The sequence below is a fragment of the Watersipora subatra genome, chromosome 9 (assembly GCF_963576615.1).
Source record: "Watersipora subatra chromosome 9, tzWatSuba1.1, whole genome shotgun sequence".
NCBI classification, from domain to species: domain Eukaryota; kingdom Metazoa; phylum Bryozoa; class Gymnolaemata; order Cheilostomatida; family Watersiporidae; genus Watersipora; species Watersipora subatra.
Window position 1 is genome coordinate 62,377,599 of NC_088716.1, and position 25,073 is coordinate 62,402,671.

Here is a 25,073-nt window from a genome sequence, read left to right on the forward strand (position 1 = left end):
TGGAGGCCTCGTGTACTACACAAACAATGTGGGCACATTAAAGGTCCACCTCTGTCCTTCACACACTGGGCAAGGGAAATGGCTACCTGGCTCTGTCAGACTTGACGTGTTGCCAAGGCATCCCTTCGAGCTAATCTGACATTTCCGGAAGTGGTAGATATTGAGAACTGGGACACTTCTTCTCTACCATACTGCTTGACCCAAGCTTGCATCGCTAAGATGAAAGTCATTGTCGATTTCCAACAGACAGCAAGCCTTACTTTTTGAAATCATCATGGTCATATCTTCTCTTATATTACTGCCACATTGAAGGCATGAATGTAATCTTAACTATAAAAGGAGCCAAGTTCGTCCATCCATCTGTCAAAACCCAGAAAAAGAGAAGGGATCTAAAAAAAAGATTACATTGTATGATATTTGAAACCCAACATTCAGCACAACACTACTATCTGCACCATTTGTTCACCAATCGTATGTTTATTATTGTTGTGCCTATACTTAGTCTCTGTGCTTTGTTGGCACACCTGACGATCTCTCACAGCACACCTGATGATCTCTCACAGCACACCTGACGATCTCTCATGGTACACCTGACGACATCTCACAGCACACCTGACGATACCTCATTGCACACATGACGATCCCTCATTGCACACCTGATGATCCCTCATTGCACACCTGACGATCTTTCACAGCACATTTGACAATCTCTCACAACACACCCGACAATCTCTCACATCATATCTGACTACCTCTCACAGCACACCTGACGATCTCTCACAGCACACCTGATGATCTTTCACAGCATGCCTGACGATCTCTTACAGGACACACAGCACACCTGACGATCTCTCACCGCACACCTGATGATCTCTCACAGCACACCTGACGATCTCTCATGGCACTCGAAACAGCCAGGGTACTACTATTTATAGGTAATTTATAGTAAGTTCCTCATTAACATAACTAGTACAGCTATTGGGATAGTAAATATGTTTATTTTAACTGTTATATGAGCAGCCACCGTGATACGTCATCCTATCGATATTCATTACGCTCTGTTTTTATAGAAAGGCTGGGTATAGTTAGATCTCAAAGGTCTACTACCATATGTTGCACTTACTGCTGTCGTTGGATAAATAAGGGGTAAGAGGGATACGTCTGCTTTGAGCTGCAGCTTACATTAAGAACTCTTAGCACTACCTAATCCTAACATGTATCTGCAGAACAAATACAGCAAAGTGTAATATAAACTTCGCTGTGATAATCGGGCAGTCAGTAAAAATAGACAAAATAATATTTGGAACAAGATAACAGGAAATGGTGAGAAGATGATGACCAAATATCACGAGGAAGGAGCAGGAGCGATCAGATGGCTTCCTTGTGACTCTGTTTATAGAGCAGCATAAGTGTGTTTGTACATGTTAGCTCTCGTGGCCCTGAGTAGCTATGATGTTACAAGATAAAAGTTTGTTTTGATCTTAGTAGCTAGTATACGCTGATGCTCTGAGCCTAGCTGATATTTGAATTGTGAAGAATATCAGTGGCTGAAGTGTTGATTAGATGCCGTTGTTGCTGGCAGTGGTTATCTATAGGCGTAGGTCACTTGTAATCTATGAAAGATAGTCAGTTTTTTATCTCTTGAATGCTTGAGCTCTGCAGAGCTCATGAGTAATAACTCTCCCTAGAAGCTGTATAAACTGTGCCTATAAAAGCTGCGTATAAAAGCTGAAGCATTCTGCATGTGAATTAGGATGTGCTGCAAGAAACTAGTGTTAGCATCAATATTGCCATAAATGCTTTAAAAAGCACATGGAAGTCAAACATGAGAGCAATACTTGTTCTTGAAATTTGCGCAGATTGATTGATATTATGAAACTTGTAATATAAAATCTGTATTTCTAGGTATCCATTTTAACAATATCTTATGTAACAGAATTTCTATATGCTGAATAGTGTTATATCGAGCGACTGGTTTATATAAAATCAAACTATGCGCCTTTTGTTCGTTTTAGGTTTTATTTTATCATATACTCATCGGCAAACAATCGGCAAACCAATCACGCAGGCGTAAATATTAAGTCTAACTTAAAGTATTAACTTAACTCTAACCGTATTCTCATTATGTTTTTTACGCAATAAACTAAGATGTAGAGGGTAAGATGTAGAGACAACTTCTAATCAAGAACCATAAATTGAGCTGTGGTCTTGCTTTAGATTGATATTGCAAATGGAAATCTTTCAGAATAAAAAGGATGTCAGTTTTACTACTTTCATAAATCCCACAATAAACTGTATAGGAAACATAACAAGAATATAGCTTGCGTGCAGCATGCTACTACAAGCATGTAACCTACATGTACACCAGTGAAAAAAAAATATTTTCATTATTGGTGAATGGACAAGCCTTACAACTATTTGAAATAAAAACCCTTGATCTAGACATCCTATGGTTAAAAAGCCAGAAGCAATTTTTTATTATTGAAAAAGCACTATTTAACAACGATTTCGCCGCATTCAAATGAAAACAACTACGTAAGTACATGTAAACAATGATATACAACTCCCACAATGGTGGTTTATATCATTGTTGTAAATAAAAACAATCATGTAGAATCCCACTAACAAAATAGCAGCTTCCCAACGTGGCTGATGTCGCTGGCTTCTTTGGCAAATCCATCCAAAAAAGTTGTTAATTCAAATTGTTTAGTAAGACACTCCTGTTTATACACGTGCAAGATACAGTATATATCTCAACTTTCACATACTATATACAGTGACTGTCACTTTGGAGCTAATCGATGTGAGGCTAGGATAGACCACCAACAGTAATGTTAAAAGGCTTCAATCAGTGAAAGTTCATTCTTTCACATCTGAAGATGTTCTCAAATAGATTTGTGTTGGAATAGTAGTGAGACGACTAGTAACTATATTGATCTTATGTCCATACTTGTGTAACGCTAACCATTACACTGTCAAATACTCGAACCTCATATGAGATGGATGGGAATTATTAAATAAAATACCTATCAAAATTCGACCTTGTCTTTCCATACACATGATTGGTGAAGGCTACAAAAATTTCAATTATTTATATTCATGTCTTGTTCAACCTGATATGCCACTTTTCTCTACCGAACTAGAAACTCTCATACAAGATGTGTGAGAGTTTAGTCTTTTTTGGCATTTCCAACCTTTCTGAACAAAGAAGATTGTCTGAATTATCCGGGTCTTACATTGTTTTGGTTAAACTAGTAACCTACCTTTTACTTATTCATTAACCTTCTAGCTACCTTCAAGGGCAATTATGACTCAGTGCTAATAATGTTTGTCCCAGTTTGAATGTAGATCGAGAGATTTGTTGTTAATGGTTATACATCAACTTAGATTTGAGGAACCTTTGGTTAAACACACCTTCGGATATTGTTTACAATCGGTCTTTCTTATTATTTCTCTACTTCCCATTAACTTTAATTCCAGTGATAATGCTCAGTGGCCTAGTCGTCTAGAAACCTTGACCTGTAAACGACAGGTCGGTGTGTAATTCCCAAAAAGGCCACTGGTGGTGACAGGAATGACACCCAACCTTAAACTACTCTCCCCTACTGGGCATGTCTCCAGTCATCGAGATTCTCTCACCTCTGGACCCAAAATGTCAGGCTAAGGCCATAGAGCAATTGTTTACGCAACAATACTATTAAAACTCGCACAGCTTATTGCTTGAAGTAAGCAGAACATCGTAGTCGATCTTTGAAGGATTGCTCACACACAATACTCCGTATTATTTATCCTTAAGGTCCAAACACACTAGGCGATTTTATCGCGAGCGTCATGAGGGCGGAGATATCGCTGGCGTGTACATAAACACACTTGAGCGATTCACTAGCGAACGATATAATTGGCACGCCCACAAACTGCCAATAAAATTCCGTATCATTAGTTTCTTCGGAGTTGTTAATAAATCTAGGTTAGTCAATATGGCGCCGTCTAAGCGACAACGTAAACAACTTACTCATTTGTTATTAAACCTATCTCACTTTCACGGATTGTACACTGCCTACACTACAAGAAGACATAAGAAAAAACGATTATTGTATTTTTAACTGTAACATTTTTTACTATTTTTATACATATTTTATTTTGTAGTAGTTTTTTATACTTAATACATGTATATTAAATATTTCCCATTCTCAAGGTGGTCAACCTGCGCAACGATTGACTCCAAATGTTGGTTTTCAACTCGGAATTTTGTAATTTTGTTTGTTATGGTGTACAGGACTGGGAGTGCTATTATTAAATTTATGAACAATCCAGTGTTTGTTCTGAAGATGTTTCAATCGTAACAAAATAGCAAATTGTCACTGCTGTACGTTGGTGAACAGCGATAAGAAATAATTACCCGCCATAAAATTGCATTCTGGTAAAAGCCAACCAATCGAAATGCATCTCGCTAGCGATAAAGTTGTGTAGATAAAGTCTAACGTTATCGCTCTGCATGAGCACGCTGAGTGAATTCTAGCGCAAATTAGCGCCACGCAGCGCGATATCGCTCTAAATATCGCCTAGTGTGTTTATACCTTTAGAGCGATAGCACTCCTGTGAAAATAGCAAATCTCACACCCAAAGCTAGTACATACACAATGTTTTACTCTAGTGAGAGACTACCAGTTTGTATGACAAATATAAACACTCTTCATAGAAGGGACTGTCATATCAAAAAAGGTAGCAACTTAATTTTGCTCGCGGTCTACTCATTCTTGCTCAAAGTTTGGAAATAAGAGAATATGTACCAGATGTTGGATAGAACAGACCCAGTTGTTACTCTTAAATGTTGACTTGCAACAAAATTCACATTACAGTTATTTGGTATCAAAAGATTCACCATGTCTTACTCTGTTGTGTTGTAGGTGTCAAATACGTGGAAATGTGATTACCAGCTCTTAAAAGCTCAAAAACGAAAAGCCGCCGTAGATTGGAATCTGTTTATTCATCTGACGTAGTCATTCCAGTTTAGTTATCGTCTTGTCACGTATGTTCTCACGTGAATTAAAAAGCCAATAAAAAGCTTAATGCAAAACTTATCGTAGCACTAGTTTATGACAAACACTTCGGGTTTTACCGAAGACCCCGTATCAAATATAGATGCTCGCTACTTTACAGTTTTCTTTCGGCATGATTCAATCGTCAAGTCGTAATCTGATCACGTGACCCAATACTTCGCAAATAATTTTTGCAGCTCTTTTCGATTATCACAGGTAACCAACAGGCTCGTCATGATTATCAGACAATGATATATACTCCTTCGAGGTAAGGTTAAAAAGTTTAACGATTTTTTACGGTAAGTTATAAAATATCAGTGCTAAAAGTGACAGCATTACAATGACGATAAAACAGACGCGTAAAAACAATAGACATGGTTTTATTGAATGCGTGAGGTATATTTGTGAAAATATTTCGACGAATAAGGTTGCATGAAAGTGTAAACAGAAACCATCCTGTAACAACTATGTCCCATTTGAGCCGTTTTGGAAAGCGAATCCAAACTACGGCTGTCTCGTGTGGCTGCGATTAACCGTTCGTTTTTGAGCTTTTAAGAGCTTGTAATCACATTCCCATATATTTTGCACCTACAACACAACAGAGTAAGACATGGTGAATCTTATGATACCAAATAACTGTAATGTGAATTTTTTTGCAAGTCAACCTTTAAGTTATATTCCTTTAGTAACAGTGGCTCATTTCAGCATCCAAGGCCTATTCAGCTCAACCTTTGTTGATTATTCAGGTGAGATTATCCAACACTGTGATAATGTTGGGAACCAGAGTGTAGAATCCCATACTAACAGAAAAGACACATTTGCTCATGGTAACAAAGCAAGCGATAGCACCCTGTCACTTGGAAGAGTGCTCAGTCTGAAGTTGTGTGATGGATTTGCAAGGTTCAGCTGTCATTTAGTTAACTGGTTAATACTAAGCACTAAGCCAGCTTGTATGTAAAGCGCAAGAATAAGGCAACTCCTAAGATTAGCGCCTTACGCTCACTTATACATGTATATAATGTATGTCTAGGCATCTACATTTCAATTGGCTGGTAAAAGAGTAAACAAAGAAACATGAGCTACATCGAACTACATTCCAACTAACTACCTAGGAGATTGCTACACTCTGAGTATTTGTTATCGTTATATGCTTCCATCAGCACTCTACATGTACAGCCATACCTCGACATATGAGTGTGCCAATATGCAAAAAAATTGAAATGCAAAAAAAATTCAAAGCAAACTTTTGCCTTGAAATACAGGAAAAATTTGAATTACATGTACAAGCGTAAGAGACAGTTTTCTATGTGACTACTAGATGGTCGGGTATGTGAGAACAGTATTACGAGAACAGCATCGCTCGGTCTTTCTCTTCTGACCATTTGACCAAAATTTTAAAAGGGCTGGCTAAAAGTGAAGTAGAAAACGAGGCAAAAAGCCAGACAAAAAAAGCTGGAAGAAGAAAGTAAAATACTGAAAATGCATGAGAAGTTAGAATTAAGTTTAGTGTAAAATAGGACTAAAACCTAATTTAAGTGTGTGAATAGTAAGCTAAGTTCATTTAAATTAAATTAAAAGTTTATATTACACAGTGTCACCAAAATGTAGCACACTGAGCGTGTTGCTGTCACGTCTCTCTCACGCAGCCATTAGCTACTACTGTCTGTGTCGAAGGTAAGAATCCCATACAGTACTGTAAATATTATTGCAGATCATAAGCTCATAAGATCATAATACTGTTACTTTGTGAGTGTAGATGGGAAATTAGAATAATTAAAAACACTTTTCTTAATGTGATATCCTGTATTTATTTCATTCAAGAAAAACTTGATTAGAGATATGAGCACATTGACATATCAGCTCGGTACCGGAACGCGTTAAGTTTGTATGTTGAGTTTTGCTTGTACAACCTTGTAATTGCTGATTTGAGCACTCAACAAATAGCGATCTAAAGCTGGCTTCTACTTCATGTGTCCACTCCCTTGAAAGAGCTAATAGCTCAGGCTATCTATTGAAAACTAACTCTGAGTCTTAGATGCAGTGCAATATATACTCAAAACTTTATGAGATAACTCTTCAATTGCAATTGCTGCTGTGTTCTTGCTTGAGCTAATAAGCATGGGAGCTATTAATTAGTTTGTATATGTTGTTGTCTGGGTGTTGCCTCTCCATTATACTTTGAATAAAAATAGTGGGCGTGGCCTGTTAGTTTGGAAACTAGTTAGCTCCCATTTACATTTCTGTTGGTCACGCAACTTTCCGCTACTCCGGCACTGGCTCAGGCTGTATTTTGAAATCTAAGTCCTAGTCTAAGATTTACTTATTCTTGCAAACTGCTCCCCAATGTTTCTGCTGCAATATTACATAAGAGATTTCATCGAATACTTATGTAACACGATGTACATTTTTAGATAGACTTTTTTTATAAATTCTTAGCACAAGTTAGGACTAGCATTATCAGACACGAATGAGTAAACCATAGACCCATTAAATATACTATATAAACCACGGGCTAGCCGGGTCACGCACTCAAGGATTTTCGCCACGCACATACAAAACAAAAACAACAAAAACAGTTGTTTTTGTTTTGTATGTGCATGGCAAAAATCCTTGAGTGCGTGACCCGGCTAGCCCGTGATATAAACTTTAGTTAATAGATCTATGGAGTAAACTGAAGAAAAACAACAAGAAAACCCAGAAAACACGGCGCGATGATTTTGTGCAATAATAGTCAAAATGGCTTCATTAAATATTAGCCCAAAATCAACAAATAATAAAAATCTAACACTCAGAATGTCCCGTCCAAACCAGAACATTTTGGCTATCGAGCTACAGAATCATCCACTCCCAAAGATCAGATAAAAAATTTCCGCAAAAGACCCTCTATTGGAGCTAAAAAAAAAAATAGCGGAGCTCTACTTAGAAGAACAAGCTAGCTATTCAATCTCGGCCCGGACTCCTCTCACCGTTCGAGGCCAAAAAGAATATCTTAGCTGGTCAGTATTAATGTGGGGCAGGTAATACTTTCCAAGTCGAGTAGAAAAGGCAGGAGGCCTGTCTTCTTCATCTAAACCACTTTCACTCCTACATTTATATTAACATCGCCTCCCACACTTCTACTAAAAAACCTCTACGCAATCTAGATCGTCTATTCTCCAACGACTCAAAAGAATTACTTTCTCTTTAATTACTAAAACTAACGATTCCTTTTTCTTAAATATAAATCTCAGTGCTATGTTCTGTGTTTGCTTCAATGATAGATCATACTTCCTAAGGTGTGGATCCCAAACCATGCACCCATATTCGAGACCTGGTTTCACTAAGGGTGTATATGCAACCTTTGTAGTTCAAGCATCTGCATCTCGGGATACCCTTCTAAGCATCCCTATTAACTGCTTTCCCTTAGACTCAATTTTGTAAATGTGTTTATTCGGTTTTAGGTCGCTCTGCAGCTCTACTCCAAGATACGGATTAAATAATACGTTTTCTAGTTTTTGAGCACATAAAAAAAAGTCTTTTTATTCGACATGAGATGAGATTTCCTCACTGAAAGGTGGTAACATTTTTTAGGATCAAAACTCATCTGCCAGAGATTCACCCAAGCCTCGAGTGAATGCAGATCTTGTTGCAAGGTATTGGCTTGGTCTCTTGTGGCATACGCCAGAGCGTCATCTGCAAAAAGTCTACACTAAGATTTTATCTGGAAGGTCATTGAAATGTTATGGGTGGATGTGGAGAAATTATGTTATGCATAACTAATACGAATCCATGCACAACATCAGTGTTGAAATTGCTTGTCATATTATTCTATTTTGATTATGTCTAGTTTGTGCACTTTTGCTTAGCTTGTAGGAACTAATTTGATTATTACTGGTTCAGGTACAAGTGAAGGTGTTAAGCTGTTGTAAGCAATACTGATATTTACCAGTAAAAGTTTAATTATTTATTCTATTACATTTAAAGTAAACGACTAACAAAATTCTAAACAATAATATGAATGACAAGAGGTTAGAATAGCTAATAAAAGTGGCACCCTTACTCAAACGGTCGTCCATGTTTGCTTGCTCGGTCCAGACAGCTGCGAGTTTCGATAGTCAGATGAGAGTCACGGCAATCCTTATATGTAGAGGCTCGGTAGTTGAGATAGAAAAGTAGAAGAGGATCAGCTGATGATGGCGAAGGAAGCTCCATAGGTAGGGAAAGGGTAGAGGCTTCAGCGGCAGAGGGAAGAGAGAGGGAGGCTCCAGTAGCGGGAGAGGCTCCTCAGCAGGCAGAGGAGAGAGCGTCCAAGGAGACCCTCGGGAAGAGAGAGAGATGAAGATGGATGTAGATGGAGAATGAGATGCTGAGTCATTGGAGCTGTTCTCGTTTATAGATATCTGGCATGTGGGATGGTTAGCCTGTGGGTGTTGGTTGAGTGTTAAGGTTCAATGCTTTCTGTCAGGCGTATGAAGATATATTGTTTGCGTAAGTCTTTAGCTGGGGCTGCACATGATGTCGGCATGTAGGGTCAAGCTCATGACTTACTCCTGGTATCTAGGTCATGTTTGACAGGAGTGGCAGATCTGTATGTGACTCATTTAATTCGTCTTCAATGTTTCTCTGGTAGTTTTCTGGTGATGGTGGATGGTAAGTTTATTTGCTTCAACTTCCCTTTTGCATGTTCTCCATCTGGTGTGGACGCAATTTCTATGATTAAATCCTCCAGTTTTGAAGTTTTTAATTTACTTTTGGCATTTTCTAATTATTGGATCTTTTGATGTTCTCGGGCGTGTTGCTGCTTTTACGTATTATATGCTTATCCTGTGGTCTGGCTGCATTCCCTATTGGTATGCTGTTTTCACAGTATTTCCATACAACAAATAAAAAGCAAAAATAATAATGGACCAAACCTTGCGGCATACCAGAGGTTACAGACACAATATTTGACAGTTTATTTCCTACCTCAACTACTTGAGTTCTATTATCTAAAAATGATGTTATTCAGTTTAAGATCTGATCGTGTATTCCATAATTCCTGATTTTATATATTCCTGATAGTTTTCGATGATCCACACAATCAAATGCCTTTGAAAAGTCTAGTATTATTATATCTGTAATCGAGTTTCTATCAAAGTTCTTAGCTAGATCATCTAGTATGCAAATGAGTTTTGTTTCAGAGGATCGTTTAGGTGGGTAATTTATTTAGGTGGGCACTTCTGTGGGAATGGATAATATGTTCCAGTAACTTACAACAAACACTACTCAATGATACTGGCCTATAGTTGGCAGGATCATGCCTTGAACCTTTCTTATAAATGGGCACTACTTATGCATGTTTCCACACCGATAGTAATTTCGCTGTGTTTATTGAGTATTGAAAAATATTTGTAAGTGGCCGAGCAAGAGAACGTGAGAAAGTCTTTAGCGTAATTCCTTTGATGTTGTCAGGACCCCCAGCCTTGCAGGTACAAAAGTTCAGGTACACCAATCTCAGTTATTTCTATATAATTAGTGTCTTTAAAACGAGGTGCAACTGTTACAGGTTGGCAATCATTTTTATCCAAAGTAAAAACAGAATGAAATTGTTGGTTTTGCATATTAGCTTTTTCAATCTAATGTTGTAGCTACTTATTGAAAATAAGTTAATTGCATGTTAATGTATCGCTGCATTAACATGAAGTAGTCTGCAGAACCCTCAATAAGATGCAATCCAAGTTTTTAAATAAAAATTTTAAAAAACGTGACCTTCATATTAAAAAGTTGCTAGCACCGAATTTGCAAGGTATTTCGCAAAGTTTGCAGGCCTCTTCATGATCCTACCATAAAACAGTCAAAACAATCTACCATTTTAATATGCCTTTTTGGCACTCTGATCAGGTATTGTGTTAATGAGTTTCAAAACACCCATCTATTATGTCGCCTAACGGAAGCCTGTTAGTAATTGTTGATCTTATACGGGCCCTTTTCCTTGCCTAGCGTGAGCTCTTGGATTCTGTTTTACTTAGACTTAACAGCTAGTAGTACTTTGATATGTTATACATCAATGCATTTAATCAGGCTTTAACTCTGGACTCTATCATTAATTTGTTTTAACATCTAGGAAAGAAAAAAGGTTACACTTCTAGGGAAAAAAATTTAATATAAAAACTTCTAGAAAAAAGGCTTCTTTAATACGAACTGTGACAGCTAGCAAAATTTATGTGGTTGGCTTGTTGCTAATTTTTTCTTCATAGTAATCTTATTATTTTGCAGCTTGAGCCTCGAGTTTTAAAGACACCTTTTATATTATGTGATGCTTTTTTGTGGGCTTCATTACCGGATGGTTTTTATAAGTAATTGCATAAAATTTTAGTTAATAGCCTTTTTCTCCTTTGGTTGTATAATTTGGATACATACGCTTGTATTATCTAGATATCAAATGAAGAAGATGAAGAGTTCTTGGAAGACGCTTTGTGGAGATACGATTAAAATTTTATTTCACGCTCAGCCCAAGTGTACCGCAACAACAACGTTCCTAAGTAAAAGCAATCCTATCAAACCGGATGTTAACATAAAGATACAATTATACAACATCTTCCCTTTTTATCTTTCATGAACAATACAAAGGCATCTGAGCCGCAAACAAAAATGAAAACGAGCAACTCTTCTCAAGAGTTGCCCAAAGGGAAAAACATAACAATTATGTAAGGAACAAAGCAGTAATACAACAATTCACAGCACGTAAAATCGCAACTTGCTAATATCTAGGTACATTGACGAATCCATCTACTCACAGTCAGGATTCCAAAAATCACAGGATACTGCCAGCGGTCGAGATAGAGCTGTACCAACTAAATTTCAAGTTTCTTTACGACACGTCCGGATCTAGTCATTGTTACTTTAGAGTCCTTAGCAGGTTTTTCAGTGTTGACACTAAAGGAAGCAGCTAGAGACTAAGGAGTTTTTTTGAGGCTACTTACATAGTTTTTTTGGGGATTCCAACTTACATGATGACAGACTTGATCTAGATAAGGCATCTGCTACTGTGTTGGACTTTTCAGAAATATGTTCAACATGATATGAAAAACGCATCAAACGCATCCTAAATCCTTGGACTCAGACTGGAAGTTTATCGAGTTTGATATCGTTTAGCAGAGACACGAAAGGTTTATGATCTGTTTGAATGGTCACTGTGAGGCTTACTATATAATTCTTAAACTTGTCACATGCCCAGACAACTCCAAGCGCTTCAAGTTCAATAACCGCATATATTTTCTCTTTTTTTGTTAGGGAACAAGAAGCAGCTCTAACCAATTTAAGATGTTCATCTGGCTGTACCTGAAGCAGTGCCGCACCCAGGCCATTTCTGCTAGCATCAGTCTGCAATATTGTCTTATAAGCAGGGTCGTATGCAGCCAGCTTTACTGATTTTGACAGCTCATTCTTTGTCTTGAAATGTCTTTTCTTGTAAATGGCCTCAATACCACTCAGTTTTGTGGTACACAGAAGTGAACGTAGAGGCCCACTAAGTTCTTCCAACAATGTATTGTATTTGCTTAGTTGATTAGCCATTCCCAAGAAACTACGTACATCATCGACTCCACTAGGTTTAGCCAAATCTTGAATGCCTTGCACTGCATCAGGACTAGCCTTTGTGCCATTAGCTGATATCATGTGCTCCAGAAACTGAATGCTAGATTTAGAAAATTCACATTTTCTTTCATTCAGAGTCATTCCCGCTTCACTCATACGACCGAATACCTCACGAACATGTAGATCATGTTCTTGAACCGTTTCGCCAAACACACACACACATCATCATCCATGTGAATTATCACACCATTCAACCCACTAAAAACTTCAGATATAAGCTTAAAATAGATTTCTGGACTGGATAACAACCCAAATAATAACCTAGTAAACGCAAACCACCCAAACAGTCTGAAAAAAGTTGTGAGAAGTTAAGGCTTGTTGGAGAGAGGGATTTGATTAAAGCCTGAATTGGCGTCGAGCTTTGTAAATACAGTACTACTTGACTTTGCTAGACTGCCTTCCATGTGTTACATGTGATATATCTCGTGTCTCACCACTTTATTCAATTCAGTATGATCGACACATATTCTGACAGCATGGTTTGATTTTCGTACTACTATCATTGTTGACATTCATTCATTCCATTCCACTTTGAATCTGACGTCCTTATCCACCATGTCCCTAAGCTCAGATTCAACGCAACCTAGCACTAAATAAGATACTGACCTAGGAGTATGTATCGCATACCCGCAGTGACATTCTGCCGACAGCTGTCTCTCCACCTTTCGGTGCATTTGACCTAAGCCTGAGAACAATGAGTTGGATTCAGTTTTAAACTTTTACCCCCAACTATCTACAATTTGGTCTACATTTCACAGGTACATTTATCAAACATAGCCTAACACATGCATCCCTGCTTAGCAATGCTTTAATGTGATCTACTACATATATTCTTTCACCCACACATGTTCCTGCTACTCTCAACTCAGTAACAAAATGCTCTAAGACATCAATGTCACTTGTGCCTGCCCCCTTGAACAAATTGTCTGATGGCTATAAGGCTACATTACTCCACAACTGTTTAGGCAAGATTAACACATCTGCCCCCTGAGTCTAATTTAAACTTGACGGATATTTTTACCTCTCTCACATTTACAGTTTTTGTCCATGATTTACTATTTTGGCAGGTTTCAACAGTTCCAAGGAATAGCTGATCATCTGGAGGAACCTCAGCCACTGTATTGTGTACTGACTTTATTTGACAGCATCTAGCGTAATGACCTGGTTTATTACATTTCTTACATGTGGCATCTAGTGCAGGGCATCTCCCTTTGGTGTGTACTTCAAACCCACACCTGCCACATGCATCATCACTGTTCTGCTGTGTTGATGTATTAGTCTTTAGTCTGCTCCTATAATAGTTGACAGCATCAGCAGCTGCTTCTTTGATTTCATCCTGACAGTTTATTAGAGCATCGGCAGCTGTGGCTACTGGCTTGCTACTGATACTGAGTTCCTTAATGTTTATGTCTATTTGCTCAGCTTGACGAGTCATGTTAATTGCCACCCCTTCTGTGAGTGCATCTACATCCATTTTTTGCATCTCTACTGACTGATGTGTCTAAAATGCCCACAACTATTCTATCTCTCATCTGTTCAGATCTGTTGGCACTAAACTCACTCCTGGTCGCTATGTCATTCGAAGCCCTAACATACTGTTCTACTGTTTCTCCAGGCATTTGGTCACGGTGAAAAAATTTTGCTCGTTCAAATATTACGTACTTGCGTGGAAAAAAAATGTTTATCAAAGCCTTGCTTCACCTTACTATAGTCCTGTCAATCAGCATCACTCAATGCTAGACTGTTGAAAATACTCTCGCTGTCATTGCCCATAGCATACAAAAACAATTCGTTTGATACTTTTCTTCCTCGTGGTCAGTCTTAGATATAGTTCTAAATCTTTCCCACTATTGACTCCACTCGGCCCACTTTTCTGATACAAAATCAAATTCCTTGTGTGGGTTAACAAACTTAGTCATGATAACGTCAGTGTAACTCCTACTAGATACCAACAAGTTCTAGTACCACTCTCAAGATTAGTGCTCTGCACGGCTAGTTACCACCACAACAGTTGTGCACTGTTATTATTGTTATTCAAGAAGAGGGCTAATAAATGTCCCATGCTTAAAAAAAGTTCTTGCCAGCAGCGTCACAAGTCCTATTTCGTACTGGCCACCATGTTGTGTTAGCTAGATATCAAATTAAGGTGAAGAATTCTTAGAAGACATTTTGCGGAGATACGATTAAACATTTATTGCGCACTTAGCCCAAGTGTACCGCAGCAACAATAACGTCCCTAAGTAAAAGCAATCCTATCAAACCGGATGTGAACATAAAAATACAACACATGCCAGTTAAAGAACAGCTTATGAAAATTAGTGGTTGTTCTAGCCTTAGCAATACTGCTCTTATACCATAAGCGTATATCTGCATGTATACATGTTTTAAACCTTTTACCTGGATTTAATATGTAATGAATTTTTCCTATTTTGTTTTTATATCTGATATAAGGTATATAATCATGTTTTTTTCACTGCGGAAATATTTTATAGTGGTTGCATTTCCTTTTTATTGGCTGTTTTTATGGTATTTGCGCTATTTAGTTGACTGACTTGTGTTTCATATTCTATAACAATGATTTTTTATCAATCCTGGCATTGCTGGATACCATGCTACCCAGATATCTGAAATCTGTACAATGAGAAAGTCGCTTTGATGTCTATCAGGCGGCAATATGTGAGTTCTGGTGATGGATGCAAAAATTTTACACGTTAATATAAACATTCGGTCTTTTTCATGTTCACTGCCAGGCTGCACTATAATGCTGCTCCAGCAAATTGATCTACAATCAGCTTTATGTCATCAACTGAGTGGCTAACCAAGGCACTGTCAGCTACAAAATACCTCTCTCTTACAAGATATACCTCCCTTTACAAGATATATCTCTCTCTTACAAGAAACTTGGTTATGCATAATTATTATTTGAACTGACTCTTAAAAGATCTGCGTATCATGTCGAATGTAGGCACCTTTACCGACGTCTTTAAAACCAGCCGTCAGCATCACAATATACTGAAAACAGGGTTTGCGCCACAACGCAGCCCTGCTTGACATCTTTTTTAACTGCACATTTTTTTGAAGCTTGATTTGCCTGGACTCCTTGAGCATTTCATCTTGTAAAGGTCTTATCAGGTTTATCATCTTGTTAGTAGAGCTAAAGTTCCTCAGAAATATGTAAAGATCTTGTCTTGAGACCTTATCTAAAGCCTTGGTAAAATCAATAAAAACAGCATACAAAAATCTATTTTGTTTTAGATATTTCTCCAGTACTTGACAAAGGCTGAACACCATAACCATTGTACTACACCCTTCATGATGACCACACTGTATCTCAAATGGTCTTTCCAGCAGTCTTTACAACCTCCTTTCTTAAATCTAGGTGTTATGAAGGCATCTTTCCAATCCTTTAACATTTCCTCTTTGTCTATTATAAGCCTGAGTAGCGTCTCTTGTAATCTCTGACTGCCAAACTTTCATACCACTTATGGAATCCACATCATCCGAGTGCTGTTTGTTTTTTCTTATTACGAATGCATTGAGGAATTTTGTTTCATTGGGTAGTTCATCTAGCTAGCTCTAAACTGCTCTTTGCTTAATGCCATTTCATGCACTCTATTCAATCAATTTTGAAATATTTAAGAGTCGATTGAAGTGATCAGCAAGAATGTTTTTTCAAGTGTTGCCAACTGGGATGTTCTTCTTTTTGGGGAGGTATATGCTCCTGTAAGGCTCTGATGGAATTCCTTCATACTATTGCGATTGGCAGTTTACTGTAAGTTTCTTGATTTTTCTTTCTACTGATGAAAGAGACAATGGTTGTATGGTGGATTGCTGGAGTTCATTCCTCACTGTTGTAAGTTATGCCTTGTTTGCTCTGGTGCGATGTGCCAGACACGTACTTCTTGCAATATTTCTCCCTTCTAGCAGTTGTTTCAGTATTCCACTAAGCTGTCTTCCCCTCCCTAAACTAATCTTGGTGTCTATTGGACGGCCTCCCCAGTATCTTGCTTGCTGTATGAAATGCCAGACTACCTAAAGTCTTTCATCATTCAATGGTTACTCCTGTTACCGCATTCTCATCTAACTTTTGGTTTCCTATTGAGCTGTTTTTGAATCGTTCGGTTTTTCATTCAGCAACATTTAGCTTCTTTTGTTGGTTTTTGTCTGGTTTTTCTGTATTTTATAGACAATGATTATGGTCTCCGAACAACCCATGTGATCTGTAGAACAGTTAATAGGTTTGAATAAACCTGTGTCCAAAACGTCTCTTCGGTCTCTGGTTTTGTAATTATGCAGTCTAGTAAGTACCAATTCAACTGTTCTGTTTTACAAAAGTTCATGTGTTTAAAAATGGTGTTAGCGATGATGAGATAAAGCTCAGAGCAGAATGCTAGCAGAATTTCATTTTTGGAATTTTCTTACACCTTGATACGTAACTACTCTGCCAACTCTCGTGATTACATCATGAGCCAGGCAATAAAGTAACCTTGCAATGACTGACTTATCTGTACTAAGGTTGGTCTCCATCAGTTAACTAGCTGTAGAAGTCTTTCATGGTCTCTTCAAAGTTTGTCATAGTGTGGTCATATGTATTTTTGACGTACAAATATGCATTCCTTTCTCATTGCAAGTCTACAATCGTGATCCTATCACTCGCTTTAGTTGAGTCCTGTTCCATCTGCCTGGTTATGTCACATCTGATGGCCAAACCAACTATAGTCTCTTCTCCTCATTCATGATTCCTTCGGCCACTCCAGGATGTGTAACCTTTGTTCACCGAGGTTTTTGTTAGCACTAGACAGGTTTCACACAGTCTGGTGATCTCAGGTCCCTGCAGTTATTTTGCTATCAGTGATATTCGTTACGTAGGTTGATTAGAACACATCCTGTCTAGGAATGTTTTGGCATTATTTTTTATAACTTATAAGATAGTATTACTGTGCTTCTTTTTGACTTTTCACTGGATGCCAGTGCGGGAGAACTCCAAAGATCAAGCTAGTCTACCATGTACTTATCTAAGCTGTTTTCATAAAACTGCATACAAGTACATTTAAGACTGGCTTTTGCATTACATAGATTTAGTCTGGCAAACAGGAACAATGCTTGAGGTATAATACCCTACAATGTTTACCAAAGATATTGCCAATCTACCTTCAGATCTCTCAATTATGACAAATATAATTATCTCTATATGTCATTAGTTTTTTATGAAAATCGCATTACATGATGTAGCTTTTAAAACATTTCATAACTGACTTGTTATTGCATGTGATGAACAAAGTTTCAAATAACAAGTAATATCAATTTTGGATTTTTTCTATTATCATTTAAAATAATTTGTAAATACCTTCAAGGTTGCGAGTTGGCAGATTAAATTCTAATTTCAAATAATTTTGTAGAAAAGGCCTAAAAACCATGTTTGGTAAATCAAGGAGCAAATCGAAGGCAAACTTAGCCTTGAGCAAAGAGTCAGTGGAAGTCGGACATGATGCGATAGGCGAAGGTTTTGTGGGAAGTCGGGAATTAATTTTTTCTCAGAGTCTTCCAATCCACAGCCGGTGAGCGAGTTAGAAGGTCTTCTCACTATACAAATATTTGAGTTGTTGTCCTACACTCATGATATTACTTACAAGTTTTTTCAGCTAGTAAGATGTTTTTGTTGAGACGTAATAGGTTAATCATTGACCAGCAAGTACCATACAAATGGTACTTGCTGGTCAATAATAAATGAATTATCATTTATTACTGTGATCGTTTTGCTCGTGCTCTATTTGTAGACCCGCTGGATTTTCTGCCCACTATCTTGGTGTGGTCTCACGGTTTATGATGCAGACGACATCCAGTGACAGAAAGTCGCCGGAGAGCCAGCTCATTGCTAAAATAGAGGAGGAACAATTGGATGGCAAACTACGTCTGAAGCCTTTGGCCTCCGATGCCGTAACATTGAGACTGGATAGGCATGGCTTCAAGGTGAGTCCCAGTTCGATTATCAACTCGATATCAACTCGATTATCAACTCCCTTTTAATACAACTCGATGAAGACATTTAAATGCTTTCACCATTTCTAAAATGAAGAGACTCCTTCTTATTTAAAAGGGAAGTAATCATAGTCTTGGTTCCTTTGACCTGCCATTTCCTAAATGATACACTCAGGTGATGTATTGTTTTACTGATGCGTATGCAATAATTTATATAAGCGTTTGCTGCAACAATTATTGAAGTAAATATTTAATATATGCATGCATATATATATATATATATATATATATATATATATATATATATATATATATATATATATATATATATATATATATATATATATAGGTGTATATAAATGCACTATATTTTGTTTAACTTGTTCATAAGCCTAAACAAGTGATGATTACTTAAAGCAACAAAATATAGCATTAAAACAAATTATTATATAAAATTATGTAAACACTGAAACTAAATACCTAGATTACAATTTATGTAAGATAAAAGAAAGTAACAGCCAATAAAAGATGTGTTTGTTGTTAGCTTACAGACAGAGTAATAAGTGTCAGGGTTCAGCAGCGTGTATGTCTGGTAGGATAGTGAAGGATAGAAATATTGTTTACTTCTGCTTACAAAATTGAAATCTTTCAAAAGATCTTTGACGTCATTTATTAAAAATTATTTCATCGGTCGAGACAAATATTTGCTTAGATTTGATGTTGTATGTCGCAAATAGAGGCATGTAAAGGTGATTGTAAGTGCTAGACAAATGTTTCTCTGCTCTAAAAAAGGCTACATGAGTCACAGAATATGTGAAATCACTTAACTGTAACAGTTGGTGTCTATTTATTGTCTATTTATTGCTGTAAAACACCACATTTAAACTAACCTGTTGTCATGACTTATTTCACAAATGCATGGCGTTTGGAGTTATCATACTTTTACACAATAAATATAGCCTGTAAATGGTACTTGCTGGTCATTATGATATAGGGAGTGAAATGCAATCATACTACTTTCAGTTGAAATCCTTCAGTTCAGGGATTTATATCTATAAAATGGGTGTTTCAACTGTTTTATTAATATAATATACGAGTACGTCTATATATCTACACTTGGTATTCAGTCTGTTCATGTCATGACTCACAGTCGAAGGTTCCTGCATGAATATCAAATGTATAAATGTAGTGTATGATGCTTTTACAAAGCCATTGAGATAAAACTTGGCACACACTCTAACGTGTAATCATGTTCGGTGAAACTTGTAAAGTTGGATGCAGATTACGAAACAGGATGGTGAAGACATCATATTGCGGGTGCCTCTGCACACCCTCGCTCAGCTAGTCATGTACGATGATGGCTTCAGCAAGAGCAACCTCGCTGTCAAGGTGATTGTGGGCAAAGACCTATTCAGGTGAGCCGCTCAGATAAGTTAATGTATATACGTAGAAGAGGTAGTATAATTGTCAGAAGAGCCGTGTCCAACTGTATGAAGCCAAGGGTTAGTGTTGGTAAAAATATTGCATTGAACGGGATGTGAGCTAGGACATCCACGCTACAATACCATCTCTATCATACACTACCATCTGTGCCACTCCACCACCTTACTGCATCTCAGAATAATTGTGCGCATAGCTATTACACGTGACAATCTCTCATGGAATGCCCGACTGCCAGGGTACTGTATATATTATTTGGCATGTTAAGAAACTGGCACTTTTTTGGAGTATTCTTAATGCATTTTTATAGTGTTTTTTGCTGTTGTTTGCTCAAGAAATTGCAAAAACTCTGTCTATGCTAAACTCCATTCATAGACAAAGTTAGTTAGTTTTAACAGAGTTTATTTCTCATTCGTTTGATCAACAAATCTATTAAATGGGAGTTGTTTTCATCATTTAGAGGAAGGACAACTACCATATAATTATGACATTCCAACTAGTCCGAGTGTCGCAGTTGAGGGGTTTCTTATGAGATGGCTTGAACGAATGCATCCATGCATTGAATGCATTGTGCATTTCTGTCACTTGTGCGCTTCTGTCGCCTGTGCAATTAACGTAGTAAGAAAGTATGATATTCTGAAAGAAGCAATACAGTGGAACCTCGGTTCTCGAACATAATCCGTTCCAGAAGGTTATTCGAAAACTGAGTTGTTCGAGATCCGAAGCAATTATTCCATTAGAGTTAAGTATGTAAATTTTAATCTGTTCCAAGCCGAGAAAACAACTTCGGTAAAGTAATTTGTTTAATATTTCACACCATAAACTGTACTGTATACTACATACTATAAATAAAAACGGGTAGATATAGATCGTGTTGAATTTTAATAAAAGATTTTCTCTCTATGATGATGAAAAAAGAAAACAAAAAGTAAACATTTCATACTTTTTGCTCTTAAAACATCGAAAAAATTCCAAGTTAAGATACAATACCAAAAATTGCAGAAATTGATAATGAAACAGTAAAGTATACAACAGATCAGTTACATCAAAAATCATGTAAAAAGAAAATATAAACAGCAATGACACATTTACTTCACATCTTTGAAAGATATCCTCCTCAAATAATTTATGAAGTGTAACTTGCTTCTTCCTTTGTTAACGAATGTTTCCGTGCTGTTTCCAATGTGCATGCTCCGGTTTGGTAGAAAACCGAATTTATGTTTGAGATCCGAGAAGAACAAATCTCAATTTCTTGGTCGAAAACCGAATTAGACGAGAACTGAAGCATTCGAGAACCGCGGTTTTACTGTACCTCTAAAGGTCTCTGTAGACTTCTTACCAAAAAAACTACAACTGCATAGTATTCTTATCTGATGAATTCTATAAACTACTCATATCTGTACAAGTTACGCGCATCTAAAGTTTGTTAAATCAGTTGTTACACTGTGGCGTATCCTGTAACCACACAAGTTTATATCTTTGACTCATAAGTCTAGACCAACACAGTGTTAGCTCACTATCTGTACTCTCCATACCATCAAATCTGTATTGTTAACTGTACATTCAATTTCCTTCCTAGTTTAAAAACCTGGCTACATACACCTATAAGGTGCATCGGCAACTCGTAGTGTAGATATTTGTTGTGACTCCACGCACACACACACACCACACACACGCACACACAACGCACGCACACAAGCACACTACACGCACACACACCGCACGCACACACACACCACACACACACCAAAGCTACTAAACGATGAATGGTGTTGACAAGTAGATTGACCTACGTATGAAAGCTGGTCTCAATTGTGTCAAGGCCATGGCGTCCTCGCTTGATTTTCCAGTATTGAAGGTTCCTCAATGATTTGTAATAACAATAATGCTTGCGAAATTTAAAACTTTCAGATACTAAACTGCTTTATGTTGATGACATGAGTCAAATAATAGAAAAAGGGATTTCGTACCAAATGAATTATTATGAATGTTTCATAACCAGTTTCAATTTACAATAGTGACTTTCGTATATCTGTTGCAAGCGAGAATATCTTTGTCCATATATAAATAGTTGGTTGTGTTTGGTGTGAACTCAGAGGTAATTGTCATTGCTTTTTATTAGTGAATCTTAAGAGGTGGGTAATCTTCGGTGAAATTCACTTGCGTTGGAAATAATGAAACAGCATCGAGATTGTCATGGTCAACTATTTCAGCCAATCACAGACGCATCAGTTTTATACTATACACTTAGACCATCCTGTTCATTTTCAAACGAGACATCGACAATGCGCTGCCCATCTGTTGCCAGTCCGTTGACTACATAAAGTGCGCATTCCGTAGCTGTGTGTGTGTAGCTGACATTAATACTTTATCCCATTGGCTGACCAAGGGAAACTATCATTATGTTGATTCCCCAATTGAAGCTCTCATTCCATTAATTAATTTATACATACATTATCACCCCTCTCTTCCATCTGGCGTGTGTCCATCCCTATCTGTATCTATATATCCTATCTACATGTGTATCATAGTATGTATATCATATCTACATGTGTATCATATTATGTATATCATATCTACATGTGTATCATAGTATGTATATCATATCTACATGTGTATCATAGTATGTATATCATATCTACATGTGTATCATATTATGTATATCATATCTACATGTGTATCATATTATGTATATCATATCTACATGTGTCCCTTCTTAAAATCTAACTAGAATTCTATTTTCATTTGCAGCTGTCACGTTTTCCAGTGCGTTAGTGACGATGTGGCTATGGGTATATGTGATGCCCTTCAACGGGTGTTTAGAGTCATCATGTCTGAGTCAGATGCTGCCATGTGACCCTCTCTGACCGTGCTCGCAAATGCCTTTCGATCACACTAGTGAGTACATGACTAAAGCCAAGGCGGTGTATAGATGAGTATTTGACATACTTTCTCAACCAGATTGTTGGTTTTTATTGGCCAAGTAGTAATGGATATGTCTGTGATTGACCAGAGGCGACAGTTTCTTTTTTACGTTTACATTTTGAAATGTTTGGAATTTATATTCTCTCCTGAGCAAGAACAGATTCGTTATTAATCATCACTCCTTCATCTTTTAATAAGAATAATAATAATAATAGTGATATAACAATGCTACAGTCTACTCCATCATTAAATGTTCACAACTAGTGAATTGGTGATAGCGTTAAAAACAACCGACTGTTTGGGAAATCTAGCATGGCTGGAAGAGTTCACTTTATCGTGGCTCATTTCCATTGGTCAATCAATTTGTCTACTCCTGGTGTCATTAAGCTGTGTCAGTATTTGCAGCTATGGCGGGTGTTTTTCTCACAGTCACGGGTTAAAGCTATCATTTGACTACACATTTACTTCTTATATGAAGTCAGGGTTTCACCCTTTAGTACACATGTACATGCTTACATTTATGAGTAAAAAGTGGGTACATTAGCACACGTCTCCAATTGTTAGAAAGTGAAAATACCGACTTGTTTGTTTTACAATTGAAAGCAATGCTTGTATAGTCCAAAATATGGAGTGCTACCAGCTGAATATCAGGAGTTGGAGATTATGCTAGTTGTAATGTGTTTCTGTTGGTTCTGACTACATGATGTCCTGGTAAGGAAGGAGTTCATGAAGTGATATTTAAATGTATGTCAATCACAGGAGAATAGCAGCAAATCACAAGATATCTTTACTCTTGTTATTTCATGTTTTAGACACAAGAATGTTACGATGAAATATTGGAACTTTATCCTGGTAGGAAGAAATTGTGTTTGGACATACGCAGAAGGTGATTTCATGGCTCCATAGATACAGAGTAATGAAAATACTCCATAGATACAGAGAGTGATGAAGGGACTTCATAGATACAAAGAGGGATGAAGAGAATCCATATACAGAGAGTTATATAGAGACTTACAGCTACTAATAACACTCAACTATCTGTAACTAGTATATACCTACTTGTCCATTCAAGGACAAGTTTTGAAATTCATATCACTCAAATGTGGAGAAAACTCCGTCATCTCAAGCTGATGGCATGTAGTTCCTTATTGCTTTGCTGGATAACAAATGAGATTACCTGTCACCTTATCCAAAATGTCATTTCTGTAAAAGGTTTTTGTTTCATGAACTATCTGGTAGTTATTGATACAAAAACATTCTTCAGAAATAATTGTTCAGCGGTGGGAAAGTAAACTGTCTCTCTATTAGTAATTTGCTTCACATATTTAAATATATTTTCATCTATAACCACTGCAAGTGGACTTGTTTTTAAATGTTTGCGGAAAGTTGAGCTCGGCATAAAAATTTCATTATTGCGCATGATAGCAATTTCATTTCTTATGTGATAGCTAGCTATAGCTAGTGATAGCTAGCTATAGCTGATGATAGCTAGCTATAGCTGGTGATAGCTAATTATAGCTGGTGATAGCTAACTATAGCTGGTAATAGCTAGCTATAGCTGATGATTGCTAACTATAGCTGGCGATCGCTAGCTATAGCTGATGATGGCTAACTATAGCTGGTGATAGCTAACTATAGCTGGTGATAGCTAGCTATAGCTGATGATAGCTAGCTATAGCTGGTGATAGCTAACTATAGCTGGTGATAACTAGCTATATCCGATGATAGCTATAACGGTGATAGCTATAAAGGGTGATAGGTAGGTTACCTGGGTTTGCCAGCGTCTGAGACTAATGGGTAATTAACAGTGCCTGCGACTTAGGAAAGTTTCAACACTTCTCCTGATGAATAAAAAGACATCGCAAAATCTTGCTATAATTCCCAAAAATTATTAACAAATCTATTTCAGTGCAGTTTTTAGCTGTTTCATTCTAAACCAGTAAAAGAATAACCATACCATAGTTTATCATTCTTATTTCATGATCCTCTTTCTTCCAAGTCTAAAGATCTCCTGTTGCCATCAAAATGCCTCAAAAGCTTAGACAAATCAGTTCTCAAGGATTGCAAGTGTTTTTG

At 37.2% G+C, this 25,073-nt stretch overlaps 1 protein-coding gene across 2 annotated transcripts; it reads left to right on the forward strand.

Moving 5' to 3' along the window:
- The first annotated feature begins 7,896 nt into the window (after positions 1-7,896).
- On the forward strand, positions 7,897-24,342 carry LOC137404334 (uncharacterized). Of its 2 annotated transcripts, none has more exons than XM_068090528.1 (6): positions 7,897-8,035; positions 18,053-18,211; positions 18,431-18,623; positions 19,914-20,047; positions 22,824-22,970; positions 23,810-24,342. In XM_068090528.1, exons 2-5 carry the CDS (start codon positions 18,069-18,071, stop codon positions 22,927-22,929), a joined length of 576 nt encoding a protein of 191 aa, XP_067946629.1. In that variant the 5' UTR covers positions 7,897-8,035; positions 18,053-18,068; the 3' UTR covers positions 22,930-22,970; positions 23,810-24,342. The 2 variants fall into 2 exon arrangements, with proteins under 2 accessions (XP_067946629.1, XP_067946630.1); XM_068090529.1 differs by lacking the exon at positions 7,897-8,035 and adding an exon at positions 16,847-16,953.
- Positions 24,343-25,073: the final 731 nt, after the last annotated feature.